This window comes from Salminus brasiliensis, chromosome 3, assembly GCF_030463535.1.
Source record: "Salminus brasiliensis chromosome 3, fSalBra1.hap2, whole genome shotgun sequence".
Taxonomy (NCBI): Eukaryota; Metazoa; Chordata; class Actinopteri; order Characiformes; family Bryconidae; genus Salminus; species Salminus brasiliensis.
In genome coordinates this window covers 52,229,634-52,256,792 of record NC_132880.1, presented here as the reverse complement: position 1 = coordinate 52,256,792, position 27,159 = coordinate 52,229,634, and the positions used below count along the sequence as shown (strand labels likewise).

General features: G+C 45.0%; 1 protein-coding gene across 2 annotated transcripts; it reads right to left on the bottom strand.

The window, feature by feature from the left end:
• Positions 1 to 725: 725 nt before the first annotated feature.
• Positions 726 to 27,159, bottom strand: kank2 (KN motif and ankyrin repeat domains 2). Of its 2 annotated transcripts, none has more exons than XM_072676553.1 (13): positions 27,094 to 27,159; positions 18,788 to 18,897; positions 11,691 to 11,769; positions 9,438 to 10,826; positions 9,132 to 9,347; positions 8,478 to 8,583; positions 7,602 to 8,363; positions 7,399 to 7,486; positions 6,763 to 6,982; positions 5,259 to 5,401; positions 4,664 to 4,864; positions 3,653 to 3,751; positions 726 to 3,177 (listed from the first exon to the last, which is right to left on the bottom strand). In XM_072676553.1, the coding sequence occupies exons 3-13, from the start codon at positions 11,725 to 11,727 to the stop codon at positions 3,121 to 3,123; spliced, it is 3,318 nt and encodes a 1,105-aa protein (XP_072532654.1). In that variant the 5' UTR covers positions 11,728 to 11,769; positions 18,788 to 18,897; positions 27,094 to 27,159; the 3' UTR covers positions 726 to 3,120. The 2 variants fall into 2 exon arrangements, with proteins under 2 accessions (XP_072532654.1, XP_072532655.1); XM_072676554.1 differs by lacking the exon at positions 27,094 to 27,159 and adding an exon at positions 19,025 to 19,133.

The window sequence follows — 27,159 nt, the reverse complement described above, 5'->3', positions numbered from 1 at the left end:
TTGACCAACCACATTTATAACACAGTAATGTTTGCCATTTGGTCATGGCTTTAAATCAGGAGTGGTGAAAACAGAAAAACAGCATCTGCAACTACAGATTTTTGCTATACCCAAAGTCACCTCGTCTTGGAATAAACAAATTTAACTGAGAGATGGTCTTCTAGCGCCCTCTGGTGAGTGATATGCGTTTAATTTCCACTCCTTTTAGGAAAAGATTTCCTAAAATGTTTTCCAGGACGTTTTCCATGACATCCATATATGACAACACACATATAATGAGCAAATTGAATGACTCTCAGTTTAAATTGGTTTTACACACCTGGTAACTGGATGTACTAATCAATCAATGTTCCCTGTTTAGATCCTTTTTAAGGTGATTTTTAAAAGTGAGGGCAAAATTGGGAGCAAATGGCATCCAGATAGACTCAATATAGCTGACGGATTAATAATATGGCTAAAAGAAATAAAGTTTTCCAATACACTTGAGATATGTATGTGTTAAGTAGTGTCCTATTCAACAGTGATAGTATTGGTACAGGGAGTCTAACACTATTACATGATACAGGTGTATCTGTCCTTATAACAGTGCAGCATTATAAACAGGGCACCAGGGGCTAATATATGCAATATATGCAAGTTTCCACATTGGTTCATAGCACCCCCTGGTGTAGAGTTAAAACTGTGCACACTAATGGTTCAGAACATAAAGCAATACATGGTCCATGTCTGTAATGTCTAGCTTTATTTCTTCAGAAATGAGATAAACAAACTTTGTTTTTCATAAGTGAACTTAATGCTAATTAAGAATGAAGACAGGCAGACGGGGCAAAAGATATTCGTAGTTGTGAACACATATTACAAATGTAAAGATATACAGAGAGTTAAATAAAACAAATATAAAAGATTATAAAACCAATTAGTTCCTAAGCAAGTGATAAGAAAGCATGTGTAAAAACCATGATAAAAATCGAGTTACCCATCAAATTCCACAATGATTGCAATTCAAAGACTTCAAAACTTATGTGGATAAAAGCTAAAAATTACACATATAATCATTTGCTTAAAACCTTGAGATTACATATATTATTCTTATTTCAGAAAACATCTTTTTCAAAAACATTCACCATAATTGTACGCCTTTTTTCATACTTTCTAGTCTAGCAACTGGCTGAGAAGGACAGTCCACGTCCATGTCCACTTCAGCACTAAACACCACCATTGCCACCCATAGCAGTCCACCCAGCTTCTATAACACATCTCCACCAAAGACAAAACCACCTCATTTGGAAGTTCAGTACTTTCGTGACATCTCTGGCTCACTGTACAAACACACACAACAGAATGGCCAATGGTTTTGGAAAGCCCAGGCCAACAACCTGCTCAGCTGTTGTGTTTTAGGAGAGCCTACTTGCTTCTACAGTCTGACACACACTTAAAGGTTTCAACCTTCATATCGTCACTGTCGCATCAAAACCTCTAAAATGGCAGCTTTTTTTTTCAGGTCATTTTGGAGCATTTCAATTGGTCCATCCATCATTTTAACACAACTGCCAGATTCAACTTATGTCAAAGAGTGAAAACTGCAAAAATGGAGATAAAAAGTTTTTGGATGACAGCGACGAAACTGCGACGCCACAGCCCTCAAAAGAATCAATGGTTGCTAATCTATCCACCAGGGTGACAACATCCAAACACATGGAGGACACACTGCTAATGTTGCTGTTCGTCTGCACAAAAACAAGCTAAGGCAAATTAGTGAAGATCCTATTTAACACACTGCTGTACAGGTGGAGACATTATAAACTGTAACAAAATAGTAAAAATACAAAATTGTATCATCAATAAACTTCAGTTGGAGGTGAACTGACAAACATCCTCTTTTTAACACAATCTAGTATTGATCTACAGGTCTGTGTAAAAGATGTGGGAAAATATATGGAAAAAACATTAGTTTGAAAAGTCTGAAATGCTGCGCACCCTTTATCAAAGACTGTTAAAGCAATTTTTTTGTTGTAAAATCTGTTGTAAAAAGACTGTAAAAACAATAACTAGCTGGAACACTTTGACTGTATGGCTTCAGTAAGTATTGCTATGATTACAGAATAATCATGACCTTAATAAATGAATAATAATTACCTGTTAATTTACCTCATTCAGAACCAAAGACGATGCAGATGGATAATAACAGATTTGCTATACATTACATGTGGGCTCAAATAATCAAACCTAATTATCCTAACAAAGCAGCAAAGCAAGGCTTGCTTCCATGAAGTTTCAGTTTCTTATCCTATGATGGTGCCAAAATTACTGTCTATACACCAATCAGCCATAACATTAAAACCACTGCCAACTGAAGTGAATAACACTGATGATCTGGACATCAGCAGGCAGGTCTTGTGGGGTGTTCTCTCCCGGTATGCAGTGAACAGTACCTACCAAAAGAGCTCCAAGGAAGGACAACTGGGGAACTGGTGACAGGTTCATGCGAACTCACTGATGCATTGCATTGATGGTAAGGTGAGCCAGTGTAGTGTTAGGAGTCTTGCCTAACAGTAGTGCTAGGACTCCTATTGGTGTAGCGCAGCATCGTCACCCAGACCAGGAATCGAACCCCTGGTGGTGTGGTAGCTCACAGGCAGGTAGTGGTGTTATTTGTTGTGCCACACCAACCACTACCAACCTGATGGAGGTCCCACCTTATAACTTACAGGTCTTAAAGGATCTACTGCTAACGTTAGTCTTGGTTCCAGAGACCACAGCAGGACACCTCCAGAGGTCTTGTGAAGGCCATGCCTCAATGTGTCAGAGCTGTTGTGGTGGCATGAGGGAAACTGTCATAATATTGAGGCAGGTGGTTTTAATGTTCTGACTGAACAGTGTATACTTGAGATTAAGTGCTAACTTCTTGATAGAGCGCACAAATATATTTCAACACCCAAAAAACACACAGGGCAAAGGCATACGTCTGAGTCTGTGCCTGCAAGCATACACACAAACACACACAGACCTACTTGTGCACACACACACTTGCTATCTCTCGTATGTAGATATGGTAGAATGGGTGAAGAACTTGGTGAAGAGCTGGAAAAGGAAGAGTTAGCCCATCTGTTGTTTCTGAGATCATTTCATTTCAGATGAAGATGGTGAGGATCCTAAAATTGGAGACTTTGGAGACACCTAAAAGTAATTGAAATAAAAGGTAATTATTAATAGGGTACATGAATAAATGAACCACAGTGACTTGCAGTTAAATCCTACATTACATTTTTGCATCTGAACAAAACCTCTTCTCAACATTTTTTCCCTTTTTTAATTTTAGTACAGCCAGCTGCTCAAAATTAAAACAGAACTGTGAAATGGGACAATTCAACCCTCCAAAGTCACAGTCTTGACTCGTTATATTCATATCCCCAACATTTACATAAACCCCGCCCACTAGAAAAATCTCTAGTCACAGCTGGAGAAACGGTAAGCGGCTCATTTCTTATTTTTATACACCAAACCACTTTAATACTCAGTAAACTCTCTTTGGCATCTTAAAATCTTTTTACCACGGTGTCCAGGTTGTTTTCCCTCCTGTTAAGTTACTCTAAAGATACAAAGTTTAGTTCTGACTGTCACAGATTACCTGTACATATGTGATTTTACTCACAGGGGAAGGCGGCTTGGCAAAATTGAGATGGGCATAAAGAAGCACAGCAATGTCATTCTGACTGGCCTCCAGGGCAATGGAGAGAGCAGTGCTGCCATCCTGAAGGAGCAAAGAAGTATGTTAACGAAGGCAGTGGACACTTTTAAGCATTAAATGATTTAGACCCTTCATCCATTAAGGACAGTCTATTGTCTGTTCTTGCAAACCCAGAGTTTGTGGGGAAGCAGCGTTTAGTTTTTATGCACCAAAAATGCATTTTAACATTTTACCAACTGAGATAAGACAAGCAATCTTAATTATTATATAATTAATATAAGTACATTAATTTCACTTACTTATGAAATTATTTTATTATTTTATAGCCACAACCTTTTGCATTCTTATTTTTGTTCATTAAACACATTTATGGGAACTTTCATAAATGCAGCTTTAGTTCAAAAGTTTAATGTTTCTCATCACTTCATGACTATTCACCAGAGTCAGGTTTACACGTCCTGTTTCACACAGTGCAGTAAAACCACCACTGGAAACAATGTGCAATTTTCTCTAAATATTTTCTATATTTCTGTTTATGTGTATTTATATCTGTCAATACTGTCTAGTTATGTCTACTTGTTGTCTTATGTGTCTGTTATATTTGCAGCTGGGAATCTGGAGAAACTCTTTCAGCTGTCCTTGTAGTCTGAACGATAAAAAACAATCCTGTCTAATTTTATTGGAGTACACTGTCTACCCCTTTTTTCTTTTAAAGAGATCTGTGGAGCACTTTGAGCTGCATTCCTGTATGAAAGGTTCTACACTGATAGAGATTATTGTATATTACAAGTTAGGAAGCTTTAGAATCATGTCTTACGTTATTTCTTCTTTGTCTCTGTCTTTTATTAATCACTAATTATGTAAAGCTGCTTTGTGACGACAACAGTTGTAAAAAGCTACACAAATAAATCTGACTTGACTTGACTAGAATACTGTGATTACATTTTAATTAGAAACAAAACAACTTCAACTCACGTTGTCTGTGAGAGTGGCATCACAGCCCGGTATGGACAGCAGCTGTCGCACGATGTCCACGTGACCATGCTCACAGGCGCACATGAGAGCTGTGGAGCCGTCATCGTCCTGCAGGTTGACCTGCGCTCCACAGGACAGCAGTGCCCGGACCATGTCCCCTCGGCCATGACTGACCGCCAGCATCAGAGCAGTCTGCCCAGCCTAGAGCACACACACACACACACACAATCTTGTTATGATTGATCAGAATAATAATCATGTGACACTCCTAAAAACAAAAGTGCTTCAAAGGGTTCCTTGAGCGATGCCATAGGAGAACCACTTCTATAAAACATGAACCTGAACCTGTTGGAAAAGAACCTCCCCTCGATGTAAAGCCTCCTTACCAATTGAAAGGTTCTTCACACGTTTGTATTTCATGCATGGTTCTTTAAGGAACTGAATGTGGTTCTCCCATGGCATCGCTCAGAGAACCATTTTAAAAACAAAGTTCCATAAGTTAGAAGTCATCTACTGCACATTAGAGAGTGACAACCTTCAATTCACACTGCATAAAGGCACAGTTAGAACACTGTTTGTCCAGCAGAGGGCGCACCTGGCTGGCCTTGGCATTGACATCCCCAGTGCGGAGCAGCTGCAGGACAGTCTGAAGGTCACTATCAGAGTGGAACGCAGCCAGAGCTGTCAGCATGATAGCCGTGTAACCAGCCTTGTTCTGCTTGTCTGCATTACAAAGACCTGCACAAAGCACATGCATACCTGTCAGGCGCTGAACCAGCGGGACACTGTCTTTATGGTACAGAACACTGGTGGATTCTGGGTGGTCAAACTGGCCGTGGCACAGTACAGATTATTATTTTTTTTTTAAAAAGCAAAAAGAGAATTAAAAATACAGAAATATAAATAATTTACAATACATAAATATACAATATAAACACACATCAAATGTACACATATTTATTTAATCTGCTCGGTTTGTGGTTTGAGCTGGAAGATACTGTATTGTTAGCCTCATTCACTTTTGCTAACATCAGTGAGTCTTGTAGTTTTCATACCTTTGGATGGACTTAAATGCAGAAAGAGCATCAGAAGGTGTTTTTGTCATTGCATACCAAAAATAATCAGAATCTGCCATCTATTCTGTCTATAAATACGCCATATTTAATGTAATTGTGTAAAATGGCACAAACATATTTTATAGTATTTTACTTACAGGAGAGAACCCCTTCCCTCTCTGTTTACATTAGAAAAGGCACACTATATGTCAAAATGTTGATGTTGAATGTGGACACCCCTTCTAATGAAAACATTCAGCAGATAAACATGAACCTAAGGTGTGGACTAGAGGGGTATAAAGCCCCCCAGCATTGAGGAGCTGTGGAGCAGTGGAAGAGCTGTGTTCTCTGGAATGATGGTGGTGGAGCTCCATCCAGTACTTTTGGAATGAGCTGAGGAGGCCCTCTTCTTACTGAATGCAATAAAATCCTCACAGCAATGCTACTACAGAATCTAGTAGAAAGTCTTCTTCTCTGGACAGTAGAGACAGTTACTCCAACAGAAGCAGGAGAAACTCTTTTAATACCCTTGATTTCAGAAGAAACAGTGAACAAGCAGGTGTCCCAATACTTTTGTCCATATAGTGTAAATAATCGTACTGTCCTGCCCTGATCAATAGCAGCAAACAAAGATATCTATAACAAATCGACAAATCATGTTTGGCCTTTTTTTGGGGGCAAAAAAAATGGAATTTGAAAACAAACAAATTATTTGATTTCTGCATCAGATTCATTAACAAATAATACTAATAATCATCATCGTCATTTCAGTATTTCAGTATTATTCATTCATAATGGAAATGTCATTTTCCAGCTCTGATTTTTGGGGTCCTCCCAATTTATCAACTAAGTCTAACTAATGTCAATCTGGTGGAAACAGGAAACAGGATTTAACTAAACTAAACTAAACACACACACACACACACACACACACACACACACACACACACACACACAAAAAAAAAAAACGACGAAAATACATTTCCCTCCCAAACATAAACTAAAAATGTGAATGTAAAAACTCTCTCCAGCACAGACACTGACCTGTGTCCAGCAGCAGTCTGACCACAGGGAAGTTGGAGTGTGAGACAGTGTAGTGCAGTGCTGTGTTTCCATTGCCATCAGCCATGTTGACCACAAACTCCAGCAACTGGGGCGAGATGGAGGCGAAGGCGTCCATGTAGGCCCTGACCACAGCCGTGTCCGCCGATTTGTGACAAGACACTCTCAGCCACTCCTGCAGCACTGTGGTGTAGGCCGTCCTCTGGGGGACGAGATGCAGAAAGCTTTAGACAGGGACACTAACCCTACCCTCATGAAAACCTCTCTGTTACAGTAAGGGCTCCTCCCTGTTCTCCTCTCCTGGAGATCTGACCTGTAGATCCTGGAGAGATTTTCTTCTTTACTCATTCTGAGGTTCTGCTGCTGAGCTGATCTTGATTTCAAGTGTTAAAGCACATACATGTCCATATGTAAATGGACAATTATATGAATACAGCTGTTTTGATGTTGTGTCTGTATGTGAATGTATGAAATGGTTCACTTGGTGCAGATATAAATATCCTCACACTGCACATTGACCTTTATTTATAACCACAAAAACTGTCACTGTCCAGTTACATAGAGACTGCAATGTAGTGTCTTAAATATGAATATAATTACACATAGGTTTATACATACCGCCCCCTGTTGGCTAAAGGCATTTGGTTCACCAAGTGCCTTCTGCAAGGTATTCAGAGAAGCCATGAGGCTCTCACTCATTTCCCCTCTGAAATCGAACAAGCAAAAGACTTATTATCACTCCTTAAGCACCCAGAATTCAAACAGTAGTTAATATGAACATTGTATTATTATTATTATTATTATTATTATTTACACCACACCTGCTTTCCTGTTTAGCTGCGTGAGCATTTTCAGCTGGACCGCTGGCTGGAGATGGGACTGTGTCCTGTTGGACAGACGTATCTGAAGACTGATTGTTTGAAAGGATGGCTCCTTGCTGTGGAGTGAGGTCAGTGGTTTGAGACTTGCTGGCATCTGGCTGAGAGGGAACAGTGGTATAGGACAAAGAAGTAGACTGCATAGGGGTTAGGCTCAAAGCCTCTGACTGGTGAGAATCCTGCTGAGTACTGGAGTCAGTGGTTTTGGATTGGTTAACAGTTTGTTCCAATACCATGCAGGTGGCTGATGACAGGATGGAGCTTTGTTCTGGAGATGTGGCAGTGCTTTGGGACATGTGGTGCTGAGTAGAATCTGTCTCTGGTAATTGGTTGACCCTGTCCTGAGGAGTAATGGCAGTGAGAGATGACTGGCTGGCACAGTGCTGTTTGTCGGCCTCCAGAGATGGTGACTGGTTGATGCTCTGCAGATTTGGGATAGTCCTGTGCTGAAGTGCAGGGGTAGATTCTGTCTCTGTGGGGTCTTTTGAGGATCTGAGGGCAAGTACAGCAGGGGCGGCAGGGACGGCAGGGGCGGCAGGGGCGACAGGGGCGACAGGGGCGACAGGGGCGGCAGCGGCGGCAGGACTGCTGACAGAGGCTGCCTCAGATTCTGGAAGCTTCTCTGTGGCCTCATGATATTCACTTGTGTCACTCTCAGCCTCTGAACTCTCGGAACTGCTCTCTTCAGTCGATGTGGACTCATACCTGTAGTGCACGTCACAGATCTCATTCATGGAGGGTACAGATCAAACTGGCTAAAACAGGAAAATAAGATCTAGTCTGTAGTAATTATATGCAAAACATCAGTGGAAGACATACCCGCCATTGACTCCTGTGAACTGCAGATTCTTCTTGGTTGAAGGAGAGCTTGGTTCTTGGTCAGCTTTGTGCTTCATGATAGATCTTAAGCTGGACTGAGAAGAGGCTTTAACAGAAACAAAGAACTTTAACATTGATGTTGAAACCCTTTAGGGTCCTAGTGAGCAGCTAAACACAGGGTTACCACGGATGTTTGGAGAACATTTTCAATAACTTTCACAAATGACAACATACATCCAATGAACGTACTACATTCCTCTCAGTATATATTGGTTTTACACACACGCTTACTAAATGTACTTTCAACAGTTAGCACTAATTGCAAATCTTTTTCATCAGAGGCAAAATGTATAATCTCTCACCAAATTGGGAGCAAGACTCAATATAGCTGACTGATTCTACCTATCCAGAAAGTGAATTACTGTCCAGATGACAACCTTTCATAAATTGGGCATCAATAGATAACATATGAAACCCCAGTGCCTCAGCAGCTCAACATAACCAGGAACTCAGTAACACTTCAGGACATTTGAGCAATTTCCTCATTTTCCAGGATTTTTTTAATGACTGAAAAATAGTCTCTGAATGTTCGAGTTCTCCAGATTTTCCAGGACGTGTGAGAACATTAAAACATTAAAAAATACAGGAAGATACCTGGTTTGTTTGCATCTTCGTGTGGCTGGATGACCTCTTTGACCGGCTGGTGTGCCTCTTCTTTCTTCAGCCTCAGGCAAAGAGGGGCCACTTGATTGCACTTTGTCTCCATGGCAATGGCAGAGCTGGTGATCGGCACTGACATGGACACTTCACTTCTCAGGACCTCTCGTACCTGCTTAGAGCTTATTGCAATGGGCAGCTCTCTAGGTGATTCTGAACGCAGAAGATAAACACAGAAAACTTCAGCTTTCTCACTTTATATGTGACAAATAAACATCTGAATTTGTTTTTAAGCAATGCTACCTTCTGCACCCAAAGGTTCTGCATGCCCTCTGAGGGTTCCTCCCTCCATAAGGGCTGCACAAAGAGGCCTTGTGGGGGAGCTGCAATCGTGAGCCCTCAATAAAGTACCAACTCCCACTACAGTGGGCTGCTCCAGCGTGTACACCTGGATCCCCACTGTCCTCTGCTGCTTCTGCTGGTCCTGCTGGCTGAAGCTGACCACTGTGTGGAGGCCCATCCCAATCCGACCCTGCTGGTGCTCCTGCCATCCCAGGCTGGTGGCTCTCACAGCATGGTCAGCCTGGGGCGGTCCGGCCACCCTCTCCTTCTGCACTGTCTCCACCTTTTTCTGAGCACTCTGCAGCTCCTGCACAGTTCTTTTCAGCTGTACCTCCAGCTGTTCCACTTTGGTTTTCAGAGCTGTTGTCTCTGGAAGCAAGCCCAAGTCTTCCTCCCGCACCCCTACGCCCACTTGACGGGTCTTCTTGTTCTCCTCAACGCCAGGACCCACCCCGATGGTGCGGACTTCCTTTCGGTTCCCCGGGCGGCCACCACCCACAATGACCGTGTCCTCAATTTCGCACCCTGAGTCCTGGCGCGAGCCATCAGGCGTTGTGGGTGAGAGTCCTGTTACTGCCTTGGTGTTTCCAGCCCCAACTTCTTCCTCAGGAATGTCGATGTATAGCTCCCGGGGTCGACTCCGTCCCAGACCCAGGAACTTCTGGCTCTTGAGCTGCACACTGAGCTGCCTCTTCTCTTCCTGCAGCACAGAGATCTTTACCTGCAGCACAGGGATGGTCTTTACTTGCTCCTCTAGGTCACGGATCTTCCTTAGGGCCAAGGCCATCTGCTCACGCACATGCTGCAGGTGGGCCGGAGTGGGGGACACAGGCGTGGAAAGGCCCGAGCTGGCTGGAGTGTACGAACCACCACCTCCCTGGGCCCGGTTGAAGCTGTGGGCACTGGACAGTGAAGTGTTGGATCCAGCCATGCTGCTGTGCATGCTGCCCAGGTTGGAGAAGCGCCTGGCGTCCTTCTCTTCCTCCAGCTTGCGACGAGCATCCAGCAAGGTCTTCTCCACACGTGCTGCTCCAAAGCCAGGCCTCTGAGTGGTGTGGTAGCCTGGGGCACAATATGAGTAGGACGAGTGGCGGCTGTCCATGCTGGCATTGGAGCACAAGGACTCGGTGGACGTCCACCACGAGCCTGTGTAGCCATAGCCGCGGGGCAGGGAGCCGTACCGTGGGCGGCGCTGCACTGGCACCTTCTTTAGGGTATTGCCCTTTTCAATGTCATTGACATATTTGAGGAAGTCAAGATCCAGGCGGTAACCGTAGGGGGTCTCTACTGAGTAAGGAGCCTCGGTATCCTTTGCGTGCAGGGAAGTAGGAGCTGGGGAGTTAATCTTCCCTGCAGAGAGGAAATCAACTTTAAACCAGAGGAAATCTCAGTCTAATCTCTAAGTCAGACTACAGAGGACAGAATTAACGGCAGGCTATAGGCAGCTAAGGAATTTACCACAGTTGTGTCTTTAGTGTCTCTTAAAGGAAAAACAATTTGGGGAGGACGACCTTTTAGAGAGCATAATCTTCTTGGTAAACGGATCGGTTCAGTATCAGACAGTAACAGCTGCTACTCAGATAAAATCACTGTAATCACTGGATTGATTACAATTACCCATACAATAAGAACGGGACATTTTTCATTCTTCAGTTAAAACATGCTTTAAATCCCTATCACTGAGGGCATACAGATTGTTGATTTATTTATTTATTTTGCTTTGGGTACTAATTAAGGATCCAAGGAGTTTAATTATTCTAGATAATTCCTTTTCTGCACTTAAACTGATTGCACAGACCAAACTGTAAGGTCTCCTTCTTGTCACTCAGTCCGACCTGCCTCAAGGTGGCGCTATAATGAATGCTTTATTTTCATGTCCTACTTATATTTACTGTAATTTTGCATAATTTACAAAACCTACTTTTATCAACTAGCCATCACTTATTTTCCTACATTATATGGCTGGTATATGCAAACAAAAAAAGTAATTAAAATTTCCCTAACAGGGAAAACAAAGTCATCACTGATTAATCAGGAAGGAACTTGACTGGTATGTCAAATGTAACGGTCATTCGTTTACAATTGTATCCAATAATACTCTTATGAGGTTTGCAAACTTTGCACCACAGCGGCCGATAACGGAGTGTAACGATAACAGAGCTGACAGGACCCATACCTGAACACCTGCAATTCTGAAATGGGCCATAAATGTACCTGGAAAGCTGGTTTCCATATGAAGCACTTGAGCCATGATTGTAACAGTAGCCTCTCGTCACACCATCACATTCAAAACCTTAAGGAGAGAGAGAGAGAGAGAGAGAGAGAGATTATAAGTTGTACACAAGCTGTCAATCACTGTCCATGCAGTGACATCTAAAGCCAGCTGCTCTGCAGTCCACTCTGCCCATTGTGTCAAAGGTAGGAACCATCAGTCAGCCTCCGTCCTCTAACTCTGTACACACAGCTCCGTTGTACTGTTAAACTTTAAAAAAAATAAAGGTCCCACAAAGGGGGAAGAACAAAGTTTGCAATAGAGCTGTGACGTGTGAAGAATCTTTTAAAGGCTTGAAGAACCTATTTTTTAACATTTTTTGTGAACAATAATTTTATAAGTAACAGGCATTACAATGTACATAGAAGGGTAAGTAATACATATTAATAAATAAATAAATAAATACTCGATACCCGATACTAATAAAACTAGCTGGATCGAGTATCTGTCCCGATACTAATAAAACGAGCTGGATCGGGTATCTGTCCCGATACTAATAAAACTAGCTGGATCGAGTATCTGTCCCGATACTAATAAAACTAGCTGGATCGGGTATCTGTCCCGATACTAATAAAACTAGCTGGATCGAGTATCTGTCCCGATACTAATAAAACTAGCTGGATCTGGTATCTGTCCCGATACTAATAAAACTAGCTGGATCGAGTATCTGTCCCGATACTAATAAAACTAGCTGGATCGGGTATCTGTCCCGATACTAATAAAACTAGCTGGATCGAGTATCTGTCCCGATACTAATAAAACTAGCTGGATCTGGTATCTGTCCCGATACTAATAAAACTATCTGGATCGGGTATCTGTCCCGATGCTAATAAAACTATCTGGATCGGGTATCTGTCCCGATACTAATAAAACTATCTGGATCTGGTATCTGTCCCGATACTAATAAAACTATCTGGATCGGGTATCTGTCCCGATACTAATAAAACTATCTGGATCGGGTATCTGTCCCGATACTAATAAAACTATCTGGATCGGGTATCTGTCCCGATGCTAATAAAACTATCTGGATCGGGTATCTGTCCCGATACTAATAAAACTAGCTGGATCTGGTATCTGTCCCGATACTAATAAAACTAGCTAGATCGGGTATCTGTCCCGATACTAATAAAACTAGCTGGATCGAGTATCTGTCCCGATACTAATAAAACTAGCTGGATCGAGTATCTGTCCCGATACTAATAAAACTAGCTGGATCGGGTATCTGTCCCGATACTAATAAAACTAGCTGGATCGGGTATCTGTCCCGATACTAATAAAACTAGCTGGATCGGGTATCTGTCCCGATACTTATAAAACTAGCTGGATCGAGTATCTGTCCCGATACTAATAAAACTAGCTGGATCGGGTATCTGTCCCGATACTAATAAAACTATCTGGATCAGGTATCTGTCCCGATACTAATAAAACTAGCTGGATCGAGTATCTGTCCCGATACTAATAAAACTAGCTGGATCGGGTATCTGTCCCGATACTAATAAAACTAGCTGGATCGAGTATCTGTCCCGATACTAATAAAACTAGCTGGATCGAGTATCTGTCCCGATACTAATAAAACGAGCTGGATCAGGTATCTGTCCCGATACTAATAAAACTAGCTGGATCGGGTATCTGTCCCGATACTAATAAAACTATCTGGATCGGGTATCTGTCCCGATATTAATAAAACTAGCTAGATCGGGTATCTGTCCCGATACTAATAAAACTAGCTGGATCTAGGCTTCATACACAGATACCCTGATACACAGACCACAGCACACATCAGGCCTGCCCTCGACCCGCCAGCAACTATCAGCGAGTAATCCGGACCAGAACAACAGCTACAACCCACACACACGACCTTCAGCAGCCTGCCCTGTTTACCCACGAGCAGAGCCGGGGATCTCTCTCACACACAGACACACACACACAGATACACACACACACACACACACACACACACACACACACACTCTCTCTCTCTGTAATCTATAGTGAATTCAATGTGCTCATTACTTTTCCAAATCTAATCCCAGGTTAACTGACATGTAGACAGGTCCTTCCCCCAGATGTTAGTAACTGGAAGTTTCACCTGATGGAAATCTTCTTTCCCAATTTAAAAGTTCTTCACATTTCTATAAAGATCACTGGCCCTCGCTCTCCGACATCTCTCTCAGAATGTTCTCAGATGAGATGATGAGGAAAGTCCTGTCAGAAGGTCTGGGTCAGATTGGTGATGTGTTTTAAAGAGCAGAACTGTTCACAGCTCTGCTCTTATAATGGTGATCCCACTGTCCTCCTCAACTCAACACACCTCTAATCAGGAACGCTGGAGAACGGCAGAAGCTTTGTAAAGACTGCGTCAGTGGGTTGAAAGAAGAAAGCTCTTCTGAATAACGGCCTATAGTTCTTCATGGAACCAAAAATGGTTCTTCTATGGCGTCGCTGGAGGAACCCTTTTATTTTTGGTAATTTTGCTACTGTACAGCTGTAAAGGGCAAAGCTTGTCTGGCTGGTTCCCGGTCTCTCTCCACTTTCAGAGCCTGGCTGTTCGCTTTCTGTTTGTTTCTGGTTCTCATGCTTGGAAGGAAGAGAATGGAAAGGAAAGTTCTGTTGGCAGCTACAGCAACTCGTGGAGAAAGGGCTTCCAGTTACAACCTTATTAGGAATCATTTGCTCCCACTGCGGGACTCCATATGGAGGTGCTGGAAAAGAGAGAGACACACACACCATTTCTCTCCCACTTTTCCATGCCTTCCACCTCTCTCCATCTCCCTTTCTTCTCTTTCTCCATGTCCCCCACCTTCTCCCCCCTCCCTCTCTCTCTTTCTCTTCAGTCAGCTGACAATCAGGAGACTGCAGCTGACCGCCGTCTCCTCGTCCTCCTTCCTGTCTCTCAGTGGCACATCCCAACTCCAGCAGAGCAAGTTTGCTCCACGTACAGCTCGGTCAGGCCAAGCCAAACACCCGTCGCCTCCACGAGCCGTGCCTGTATTAGCCTCCAGCGCAGCGTGCTCTTTCAGGCGACAGTGGTTTCTCTCCTGCTGGCTTTGAGCTGAACTTCCTTCAACATGAAAAAAGGTCCTGTAGAGTTAGAGAGTTAGAGAGCGGCCTCGCCAAAGATCAACTTTCTAGGTCATTAGGGATGGAGAGGGGTAGGTGAGGGTGGGGAAAAGGATGAAAAAGGGTTGTAGAGGGTGGAGAGGGGTAGAAGAGGGTCGGGAAGGCGTAAAGAGGGGTCGGGGAGGGTGGAGAAGGGTTGGAGAGGAGTAGGGGACGATGAGGAGGGGATAAGGGTGAAAGGGGAGTCTTACTGTTTAGTCATCTCTGTGCCACAGGCTATCTGTGTTCTTTAAAGTGGGGGGCGAGTTTAAAACGTTTGGCTCGAACTTCACAGGGATTTGAGGACGGTTTGTCCACTGAGCCGAGGTCGTCCATGGTTCATTTTTCTCTTCATCCAGTGACGGGGCCTTCGTGCAAAAACACTTTCCCCTCCGCCTAATCTCATGACCCTCCAAGACTGTTTAGATTCTTGCCTACTCGGGGGAAACTAGGTCACTCGGAAACACTGACAAAACCGACTCCGAATTTTTGTGGCCTTTTTAGTCAAGAAAAAGTATTTTTCTCCCAATATCTGCTCGACTATTCGCCCCCCTGCTGTCTCACTAGGTGATTTACTTACAGCACTTTGCGTTGCTTAACGAAAATGTTACATCAGAGAAATGTCAGAGAATGTGTGTTTTAATATACAGGGTGACCGAGACTAATGTGGGACATTTTTGCATTAGGGTGCTTCCTGTTTGAAGTCTGCTCTACTCTAATCTACGACTAGAAATTAAAGGCCAGAAACCAACCACAAACAAACTGCCAGTAAATTTATATGTAGTCAGTTTTAATATCTACTAATATACTATCATATAAGTACACTATACTATATACCACATACAGTAATGTAAAAAAGGAGGAAACCCCATGAAAACCTTCTGTTTTATTATATATTTAAACATCTGGATGTGATCTAAGTAAACACACACAACTGAAGAAATGACTTTAATCATCATTTATAAAATTGAATTAATTGAAATGTCATTTCCTGTGAGGTAAAAGTTTCCCGCTCCTCCATGCAGAAATCTTTCAGCTATGGGATGTTTCAGTTTAGTTATTAGACGGATGCTCTCACATCTTCCTCAAGCAGTTTCCTCTGATACAGTAAAGAATTCCTACTCTCTCCAGACCCTACTGCAGAAAAGCAGATCTGGGTTCTTGTGCTCAAATGCTGAGTCTGGAGCCATCTGGACACATTTCTTCAGGTGTTTGAGTTTAGTTGCATTGCCTCCATCTCTCAGTGCAGTGTTAACATCACCCTGGGTTAGACTGTTAGAAATTAAGATTTGTGGTGGAGCAACTCAAAAAGGAAAAAAAAGACCTGGGGTTATAGCCAAACAGTCAGGGCCTTGGTGGTGGGTAGGGTTTTGTCTGGGAGTGAGTGTGAGAAAAAGTCAGCGGGAGGGTGGGGGACAAGCTTGACAGGGAGACAGTTGATGAGATATAATTAGAGTGTGAAGTTCGGTCACACAGCATGATAAACATCCAAGCTCTCAGCAATACCGCCCAAACTGAGCTCTCACACTTCCACACTACCTCCACCTTCTTCTCCTCTGTCTTCATCAGCAGATGGTGCTCTTTATGCTTCTTCTACTATTGCACACCACCTTTTCTCCTTTCCATTCTTCTCTCCAATCTTCCCCACCGTTTTATCCGGTATCCAAACACCCCTCCCCCCAAATCATACCAGCTCTGCTGTTCCCCCGGAACAGAGACCAGCATTGGTGTGAGAGCTTGCATGCCTATTTGTGTGTGTGTGTGTGTGTGTGTGTGTGTGTGTGTGTGTGTGTGTACGTGAGTGTGTGCATTTGTGCCGGTGACCTTCCTCCCTGCTCATAAACAGTGTTTCATTGAGTTGACAGTGAACAGAGCCTGGTGGAGCTCCTCCTCTCTATAGCAGCCCACATGCAGCACAGCCAGTTCCCCAGCATTGCCCCAGACCCACGTCTCTACCTCCCAATCCCTGTGCCTCCCTCCCCTCTCACTCCCCTCCCCTACATTCCAGACCAGAGGCAGTTAACGTGGCCTGCCACCAGGGTCACGCAGTCAAATATTTGACATTAGTAATCTAGAGGGAAAGGGGCAGCAGAGAAGCTCAGTACTGCTCAGATTTCAGAAGAGGGGGTTTCTCTCTCACCTACGCCTTCATTTCATTCCTGGGTATGAAAAACATTTTTATTGGTTTTAAAAAGAAGGAGCTCACATACACAGACAGAACAATTCAATTCTTCTCTTCACACATCCCAGCTTAGAGAGCCAGGGCCAGACCACAGGGTTAGCCATGATACAGCGCCCCCTGGAGCAGAGAGGGCAAAGGGCCTTGCTCAAGAGCTCCACAGTGGCAGCTTGGTGAACCTGGCTAAACCCTGTCAGAGGCTCTCCTTCGTGTAGGAAGAGAGTGAACGTGAACGAGACTGATCGTCAACTTAGTTTTAAAACTAGAGACAGACTTTTTACTGTCCTGCACCGAAGTGGTGGAATGAACTTCCCCTGGGTGTCCGAACAGCAGAGTCCAACGCTCGCTGTCCTCAAACCCAGACTGAAGACCCTCCTCTTCTGAGAGGACTCAGGCGAAGAGAAGAGTACTATGGTCTCCATATTGACTTGTGTTTAGTAGAGTCTAAGATTAGAGGATCTGAATTTTAGTCTATTTAAACTAGCTGTGGTTCTTCTTCAGTAAATGTAAATGTAAACCGTGGCAAAGAAATCCAACCTAAAAGCCCTTCTAAAACACAACCATCCAGTTTTCCAAGCTGGGAACAATAAACGGTATAATGGACGTTTTAACACCCGGATGCTTTAATATCTCGCCAAAAAGATGCTGCCATGAAACACAGTCGAAAACAAGCACTTACAAATATGCTGCACTGCATTTTGGACTGGCAAAAAAAGATTAATGATTAATCTGCCAAACTATTTATAATATATAATATAATTTATAGCAATTATTTTTATCATAGACAATTTATCGTGAGCACCACTGCCCTAACAGTATAGAGATGTCAAGGCTTGAACCCTAGACCTCATACATTCAAAGCATCTGCTCTACCACTGAGCTAAATCCCACACAAAAAGCAAGTAAAAAAAAAAACAGTTAAATTAAACAAGTAGAAAAAAATAACAATATTAGCAAAGAGGCGTGTCCTAAACATCCATAAAAAAGTGCCACATACCTCTTACTATTACAGTACTACCCTAAACCCAGCTCCACACCACAAACACCCAAAAGAGACAACATAAGAAGACAGTGCTCCTCAGCCCTACACGACTGCACTGACAGCAGCACTGCTCTGTAAAACAGAAGAGGTAGGTTTTCCATTGCTTCTCTAATGGTGGAGAACATGTAATAGTTCCTGAAGGTTTAAATGAGAAGAAAAGAAAAGAAAAGAAAAGAAAAGAAGTTATCTACTGTTAGAAAAGTCAAAGGATGTTTTTAAAACTTTCAAACTGAATTTTTAAAGAACTCACTTTACTGTATTTTAACTTTCAGGAATTGTGAGATGCTTTCCACCAGAGAGCAATCTGTGATGTTCACAGAGAATTCCTCTGACTGCATTATACCCTTAAAATACAACTGGCAAAGGAATGCTGGAGTAAGTATAGGATATACTGGGTGTAAGTATGGGGTATACAGGAGAATACGTGGAGGCCAGCCTCCAGATGCAGAAATATTCACAGTGTATTGTGTGTCAATGTGCTCAATTTAAAGCCTGAGGAGTCTGACCATCTCACTTCTCACTGCTGCGAAAGGAACGAACTGACCAACAGAAACGGTCCAGAATTACTTCGAATAAAAGCTCTTTTAACCAACACTGAAGTTCATAACTTTAGTTTGGTTGAACCCAGAGAATCTGCCCCCGTCGTTTAGGTCGGGCCCTGAAACATCAGTGAGGACCATTTCAAGGGAAGCTTTCTCTGTTCAGAAAATATGACTCACAGTGAAACGATGCTCCTCTCTCCAGCCCAGCCTCCAGGACTGTCTCCTTCACTCTAACTTTCTGCTCCTTTCTTTGGTTCTCTCGCTCTGTAGAGGGTGGTGCTTCCAGCCTGCAGGAGAAAACATGAGATTTATGAGACAAATTCAACCCAGGCTTCGTAAATTGCCATGTAGAAGAGTAATGAACATTGACATATTTATTGTCGTTGGCACGGGCGGATATTCTTGGAGCCGCACCCCCTTGTTTAGGTGGAATGCCCTGATCCCTGGTACCAAACCAACCACGCCACACCTCATGAGTCCAGATCCAGGCAAAAAAGAGCTGGGAGCCTAAAGCGGACCTTCATCATCTGAGGGAGTGACGAGTCAAAGCCTCCTCGGTGAGAAATAAGCTGCTGGGTTTGGCCTCTTTGCTCCTCAGCATCACAAACAACACACCCCCTTTCGTGCAGAACCACAACAACATGAGGCTTGGCAAGGGCCTCTGAAGTCTGGGAAAAACTCTGCGTGGTGACGATGAGCAATGTTTTTCAGCTTCAGCGCTGCTAATGACTCAGAGCCAGAGCTACACCCACACACCCTGCCGGTCACAAGGAACCAGGGTTGGGTTCACTAGACTTGATCCAACTGCGATAGCCCCCACAGGCGACTCCAGGCTTGCCGGCCATGCTGTGACCGATTCTGCCAGGACGACTCTGGAGAAGCACATGACCAGACAGAGAGGCATCTTAGGATCATTAGCTTTTCTTATGATGCGTTTCTAATGCTACAACGTCCCCCGAGGATTCTCATTCCTCAGCCACCCACTGCTGGAGCGGCTGCAAAATGCATATTCAGATGTTGGTAATGGGCCTGCTAATTCATTCCGTTAGGCAACACTGTCACACTGTGAGAAGACATACTGAATTCTACTGCTGCAGGACTTTCGCTGTGCCAGTGTCTGGACTGAATAAGAGAGTGGGAGAGAGAGAAGAGAGAGAAACAGACCCTTATACAGGAGAGGAGTGACAGCCAAATCACAAAGAACCATTCATTCAGGCCTGAGCTCCACAGCTGGTTCTAATATATATTAGGGAGGAGCTGAGAGCGAGAGAGCGAGAGCGAGAGAGAGCGATTGCCTGAACGCTCACGTCATGCTTGCATTGAGCTGTTGTTGCTAAGAGGTTCCATTCTTTCTCTGATGGACTAAACGAGCAGACCTTGAGAAAGTCACTGAACTTACAGCGATTTCTATTGATTTCACTGATCAGTAACCAGACCAGAAGAGAGCGATGGCAAACTCTATTGTAAAGACATTACAGACACGTCCGACCAGAAATACTTCTTGGCACAGGCTTAAGAGTGGACAAATGCCTGGCACGCTCTCAGAGAGAACAGCTGCAGCACGAGGCCAGTGGCCACCGTTAAACGCTCTCCTCTTCTGCACCCAAAGCACACTTTAAAAACCACGCAGCAAATTCCCAAATCCGGATTTCCTCCAAACGATAAAGTCCTCTACAGTCACAGAGCAACGGCTCATTACATACGAGTGCTTTTGGGTACCGGTCGGAAAGAGTTACAGGAAAGGGAGCTGCAGGTCCCCACGGACCCAGCAACCAGTCGCTCACTTCCGCTCAACCTAGACTAGGAGAGATCAGGAGAAAGAGATACAGTAGATGTAAGAAGAGAACGAGAGTCAAGAAGTGGGAGAGGAGAAGAAGAAGAAGAAACTTTGAAGGACGGGGGAGGGGAGTTGGGGGAGGTGGGGGGAAGAGTTGGGGTGTGTGAGGAGAAAAATATTAAAGATCTAAATGCAAACGGAAACTCCTGGATCAGAAATACCTCCAGCAGCGAGTCGGAGCTCCAGCCTGCTTTCAGCTTAAGAACGCTCCCAGCCTGAGCCACTGAAAAGACCAGGAACTTTACATCTTCAAGCCTTGGACCATATGCTCCAAAGCAGGCATGGAGAGCCCTGATGAGGCTTTAAACAGGCTTAGCTGAAGCTCTGAACTAAAGGATGAAGAATGCTGTGATCACAATGGCCCTATCTGCATAGATTAAACAGACTCCTCCTGAGAGATCACGAGCATTTTCTAGACACACTCCTGAGCAGACAGTCTGGCAGATTCCAGACGAGGCCTGACCTCAACACAACGCTTAAGAAGCTTTCAGAAGGTCCAGGTCTGTGTCGTGAAGTGTTGTGACTGTGTGCAGTGTGTGCCGGTCTGAACCTCCATTACTTCCTGTTTGTTGGTGGAATGAACGTAGAGGTCAAAGTCAACGTATCATCTGTGAATGGGATGAGGACTTGTACGAGTAAACAAGTAAACAAGTAAACAAATGAAATTCAGTACAATTAGCACAGTCCGAAGGAAGCTTGTGATCTGGGGAAGTGCTCTCTGTTGGTGGTCCTCAGGAGGAACGCTGTTGACATCCAGCGATGGAGGAATACGTGGAGGACGTTCTCTAGCCAAACTACAGAGATCTGTGCTTCTTACTCAAACAGAACTGTGGTACCAAATCCTCTCCTCCGAGTCAAATACCCGTTCCCACAGAGTGAGGGCAGCGCAGTACAGAAACACCCAACACTTCCGAGAGCCCTTTATAGTACAAACAGAACCAAACTGGATTCTAACAGTTTGGATGCTGAAGTGAAGGACGTGCGTTTAAAATGTTGTAATAAATAAATAATAATTTAGAAAGCTCTTTAATGGTTCTTTAGATAATGGTTTCATACAGAACCGTGATGTTTCAGAACCCGCTGTATTTCTGATGGTTCTAAAGCTTCAAAAGCACCGTCAGGACAAACCCTTTCAGGATGATGCAGAACTTTTAACCGTGGGCAGCAAAACCACCAAGACCAACGCTGGAAACGTCCCTCCATTAGGTCAGTGTGGGCGTCACACACATGCAGCCGGGCTGCTTTTCACATCAGCGCGTGGTATGGAGAAAAAGACCAAGCGCGGTGGGTCACGGCTAAAGCTCGGAGAGGCCGAGGAGGGGCCGAGGAGGGGCCTCACCCTGCTCACATTACCGCAGGGACGAGAGCAGAAGAAAACACACGCCGCCCTGCTATTGGCCCCTGTGCCGAACTCCGACAGGAAGCGGCCTATGGGTGCGGCTCGGGTGACAGGAATTGCTACAGAAACCGAGAAGAAAAAAGGGGAATTAAAGCAGAATTCCTGTGAGAGAAAGAGCTGGAATGAAGGGCGGTGAAAAACTGAGGAGGAGAGAGAGAGTTCAGAGAGAAGAGCCAAGGCTGAGAGGAGGAACAGCAGCGGGAGCGGCGAGGAGAAGAATGTGTGTGACGAATGAGCTCGATAGGTGCTGTTTAAAGCAAGGCTGGAGACTCGGGTCGAGTGACCGCACACAGAGGGGTAACGTAAACAAAAGGGGGGTGGGGGAGAGGCAGGGTACTGTCATGGACATTCAGTTCCAGGCCCCAGGTTAAATTCCAAGATAAGGCTGTTTTCACTTGGCTGTTGAGGACTAATAGACTAATAGGTCAGAACCAAACTGAGCATCAGAACCAACAATTCAGTCCCATAAACATAAACCCGTCTGTTATTACCCCCCCACCCCACCCCCACCCTCATTAATGTCTTCCTTAAGCACTTCCAGATTAGAGGAGTGTGTTAGCCAGCAGCCCAGGCCCTGAACACATACCCCAAACACATGCCCTGCACATGGAGAAGAGATACACCTTCACTCTGGGGTACACACACACACACACACACACACACACACACATTTCTATCTTCTCTTTTAGATGAACGTCTTAAAGGGATTAGGTGTGTTTGCTGAGGATAATGAAGACAGCGGTTTCTCACATTCTGCTTCACCAAATGGCAAAGCGGGGCAGGTAAGCAGTGCAAACACCGTCTTAAATAACCGACTCCTGTTGTTCTTTAAGCCAGACCTCATTACGGTTCTGTTTCCCATCGTTTATAATCTAATCTTACGAAGTTCGGCCTCGGCGACAGCTTGAGTATTGAGAAACTGAAGATCCTCTGGGATTAAATAGAGTCCAGTGGAGCAATCGCTTAAACCTTCAGACAGACGGATAAATCTTATTGTCACAATGATAAACTCGCAGAAGCGCCGCGAGTCTCCAGATGCTCTACTGAAGACACACATCACAGTCCATGCCTTCCTCCAGGTTCCGTCTACAGCAGTCTTTCTCAACCTTGGTCCTGGAGGCTCACCGCCCGGCTCTTTTTAGACTTTTCTCTGCTCCCGACACACCTGACGCATCTACTCAGCTGATTAACAGCCGGGTTCCAGTGGCTGGGTTAAAGCAAGTAAAGCACTAGAATGTGGCGGCAGTGGCCTCCAGGACCAGGGTGAGAAACACTGGCCTGCAGCTCTGCTGGAAGCCGCCTGCTTTTCTCCACCAAACAAAAATAAAGAAATATCAGGAATTTAAAATGTAATAAGACACATGTGACCCTACAGCGTACAGTTTCCTGTTCTTGAGAACAAGAACGATCTGGCTTTATCGGAGGACTTCAGCCAGCGGTTCTCAGTGCCGGTCAGACGTACCCCTGCTGTAATGGCTTCCCTGCTCTACCACACCCAGTTCACCTCAGCAGCGGTAGTACAGGTCCTGGCTTGGTCGAGCTGCTGCTCCGGCTTGAAGCCGTGGGTGAGGTCCGGTGTTCTGGATGGTTGTGACTAATAAGAGAATGTGCTGAAAACAGTGAACCTCCCCTTTAAGGCCTGTCCTCTGCTTATGGCCTTCATGTGTGACGTTACTGGGAGCTGAAGGGTTGGTGGTGGAAAGACTGTGAACTTGGAATCAGACCTGTGTGAGAAAACGCTGACTGAGCAGAAAGGCGAGCTCCTTGATCAGATCTGACCTGGCATGCCAAGTCACCTGCAGTCAGCATTGGGCGGATTCACTGCGGGCCGTCGGGTCACCGGGGTCACTTTACGAAACTCTTGTCTGGTCCAGTTTAAGCTAAAGCCCGTCAGTAGATTAGTCCTAACCTCCCTCTTTCGTGAATGAGAGCAGTGCGGTGTTCTTGAGCAGGTCAGGGGACTCCAGGAGCAGGACTGAGAACCCCTGCTCCTACTGGAGTCTGATCCATCCGTCGCCTGATCGGACCGGCATCTCCACAGGTTTGAGTAATCGAGGATGTTGGATCTTGGTGCCGCTGTGTTTCAGTTCCGCATTCCTGGAGCCGAATCCACAGAGCGACGCCAGCGCACCAGTACAGGAACACTCAACACTTCAAAGAGCCCTTTACAGTATCAGCAGAACCGGACAGGGTTCTAACAGGGTTCTGTCACTGCTATACATTCATTTTAAAAAGGTTCCAGTATTGTTATAAGATAAGGAAGCCATTTGTGCTGAGATGGGTTATGGGTATGGGTAGCAGTGAAACTCCTTATCACTACAAGACGCAGAAAAGCTAGTACATGCTTTTATTACCTCAAGGCTAGATTACTGTAATGCACATTTGTCAGGTTGTTCCAGCAGGAACCTCAATAAACTTCAGCTGGTGCAAAATGCTGCAGCCAGGGTTCTTACTAAAACTAGAAAATTTGACCATATCAGTCCAGTTCTATCAGCACTTCATTGGCTCCCAGTTAAATTCCGTATTGAATACAAAATTCTTTTATTAACATATAAAGCCCTACATGGCCTCGCTCCTGAGTACCTGCAGGATCTTATAGTATATTACGAACCATCAAGACTACTTAGATCTCAGGGTGCTGGCCTCTTACGCGTTCCCAAAATTCTGAAAACCTCAGCAGGGGGAAGAGCCTTTTCCTATAAAGCCCCCCAGCTCTGGAATAACCTTCCAGATAATGTTCGGGACTCAGACACAGTCTCAATCTTTAAATCTAAACTGAAAACTTATATGTTTAGTTTAGCTTTTGGTAATTAATGTTTCTTAGATAAGGGCTGCAGGTCCAGGGGTTCGCGGACCCAGGGAATTGTAGTACTCTGAGATGCTGGAGCTGTCGTCTCGCTGCTTACACGCGATCACTCAGGTTTGTTGACGGTGGAGCAGATAGATGCTGGTGTTCTCAGGGTACGCCCGTGTCCGTGTTACCTTCTGGCTCTCTCCTTTTAATTATGCTGTGATAATCAGACCTGCCGGAGTCATCAGACATACCCAGATGCTGATGATCAACATTCTCTGCACTCCATAAAATTCCTCTTAGAACTAACTTCTCTCTCTTTACCTTCCCCGAGTAAATGGCCACCCAGCCCGATCTGCAGGAAGATTGCCTGCTGAGGTCCCCTCTACCTGCATCTAACCAGCTGCCACCTACCAGTCCAGCCAGCGGGTCCCCCCCAACCCGCCACCACCCATGGCTCACCCGCCAGCCGCTGCTGCCTGTTTGGTGGCCGTGCTGAAACCTAGATGGACTCGTGCCTGTCTGACACTATTAATATCACAACTATTAACTTTCTGTTGTACCTGGTTTGGTAATTTTTATCATTAATGTTTAAAACAGTCTGGCCAGAGGAGGATGGGTCCCCCTTGTGAGTCTTGGTTCCTCCCAAGGTTTCTTCCTCCAGCTCTGAGGGAGTTTTTCCTTGCCACTGTCGCCGTTGGCTTGCTCACGGGGGTCTTTGACGCTTCATGTTATTTCTTCTTTCTTCTCTGTCTCTGTTCTTTATTAAGTAATAATTATGTAAAGCTGCTTTGTGACGACAACAGTTGTAAAAAGCGCTATACAAATAAATTTGACTTGACTTGACTTGACTTGACTAGCAGTGTGAGAGTGTTCCACTACCCTTCTTAGGAAGAATGACTGTGTTTTCCAGCTTCATGCGGTTGATCTGATACCAGTAAGATCAGATAGACCATCAGAAAGGATGTAAACAAACGCTTTTAATGGAGGAACTTTAAAAATACTCCTCGTCCCAACAACCAGCCGCCTCTGGACTCTGAACTTCAGCATATCTGAGGCCCGGACAGCAGGAGAAGACTGGAAGAAGGTAGAAAAGTGATAAAGAAATTGCAGTTAATGACGAAACAATGCCGGTCTGGATGGCTTTCAGAGAGACTGCTCGTAGAATGAAAACCTCGACTTGACTGAAAAAGATCTGGTAACTCTGGAACGGTGGAGTCCGGACTAACGGATTTTCTGATGACTCATCAGTCCTGTGGGCTGCATGTTTGGAGATACAATGATCCAGAATGGCCAGTAGCCCAGGGAACATTTCACTGGTGGAGGAGAAGACTGGATTCAGTGAAACACCAGCAGATTCTGGAAGCAACCATCAACACATCTCCTCATCTGTAAACAAGCTGAAGATGAAAGGAGGAGCTTCTACAGCAGGATAATGACCCTACACTCTCCAACATCCACACTGGACCACCTCAGGAGGAGCAAGCTGAGGTTCAGCCATGACCCTCACAGTCCCCTAAACTGAACATCATCAAACATCTGCTGATAGACCTCAAAAGAGCGGAGGAGCAAGACGACTCAAGAACCTCACAGAACCTTACAGAACCTCACAGAACCTCACAGAGCTGCTACTGAAAGAGTTTTCAACAAGGTGTGTGTGTTTGGGGGGGGGGGGGGGGGGGGGTTAGTAAGGACTGATATCTGTAACTTTCTGTCTGGTGTAACTCAGCTCTTCTTTCCCTCGCTTGGCTGATCCTCCCAGCAGAGCTGATCCTCTGTAAAGATCAGTAAACTGCCTCAGTGAACATCTGCAGACACGTTTGCTGTGCTGACCACCGCAGAGGTCTGAGCGCGAGGCAGCGGGTGATGCACATCTGGAAGTAATGAAAAGTCCGCTCGAGCGCGGTCCCACCCTCTCCCCTGAGCCCCAGCAGAGTCACAGCGTGTACCCTTCCCCAAAACCCGAACCCGCCACACCACACCACACCAGACCAGACCAGACCAGAGCCACATTCCCAGAACCCCTCAAACGAACCTCTTCTGCACGGACTGGTTTAATATGAGGGGGTCCGTTCGGGTCCAGCTGGACTGTCCGGCCCAGTTTAAGGTGTGTACGCACGGCTACCTCCAGCTGCTCGGTACTTCTTTAAGTCCAGCAGGGTCAGAGAGGGAGACCACGACCCGGACCGGGCTGGAGGATCTGACCAGCGCGCGCGCCACATTCAGATGGTGCGCTTTGTGCGCGCGGGGAGCTCTGCGTTTGATCTCCGGACATTAATCTTCTGATCTTCTTCTTTATTAGAATGAGGAGGTGAGCAGATCCTCAACAGCACAAAGAGCCGAGCATCCCAAATCCCCCCAAAGCACAAAGACCCCCAACACACACACACACACACACACACCTGCAGATGTTCTGCTCAGCTCAGAGAAACAGGACAATAATGAGCGCTACCTACCCCTCAGTCCCTCAGTGTCCCTCAGTCCCTCAGTGTCCCTCAGTGGTGTAAGGCCAGCGGTCTCAC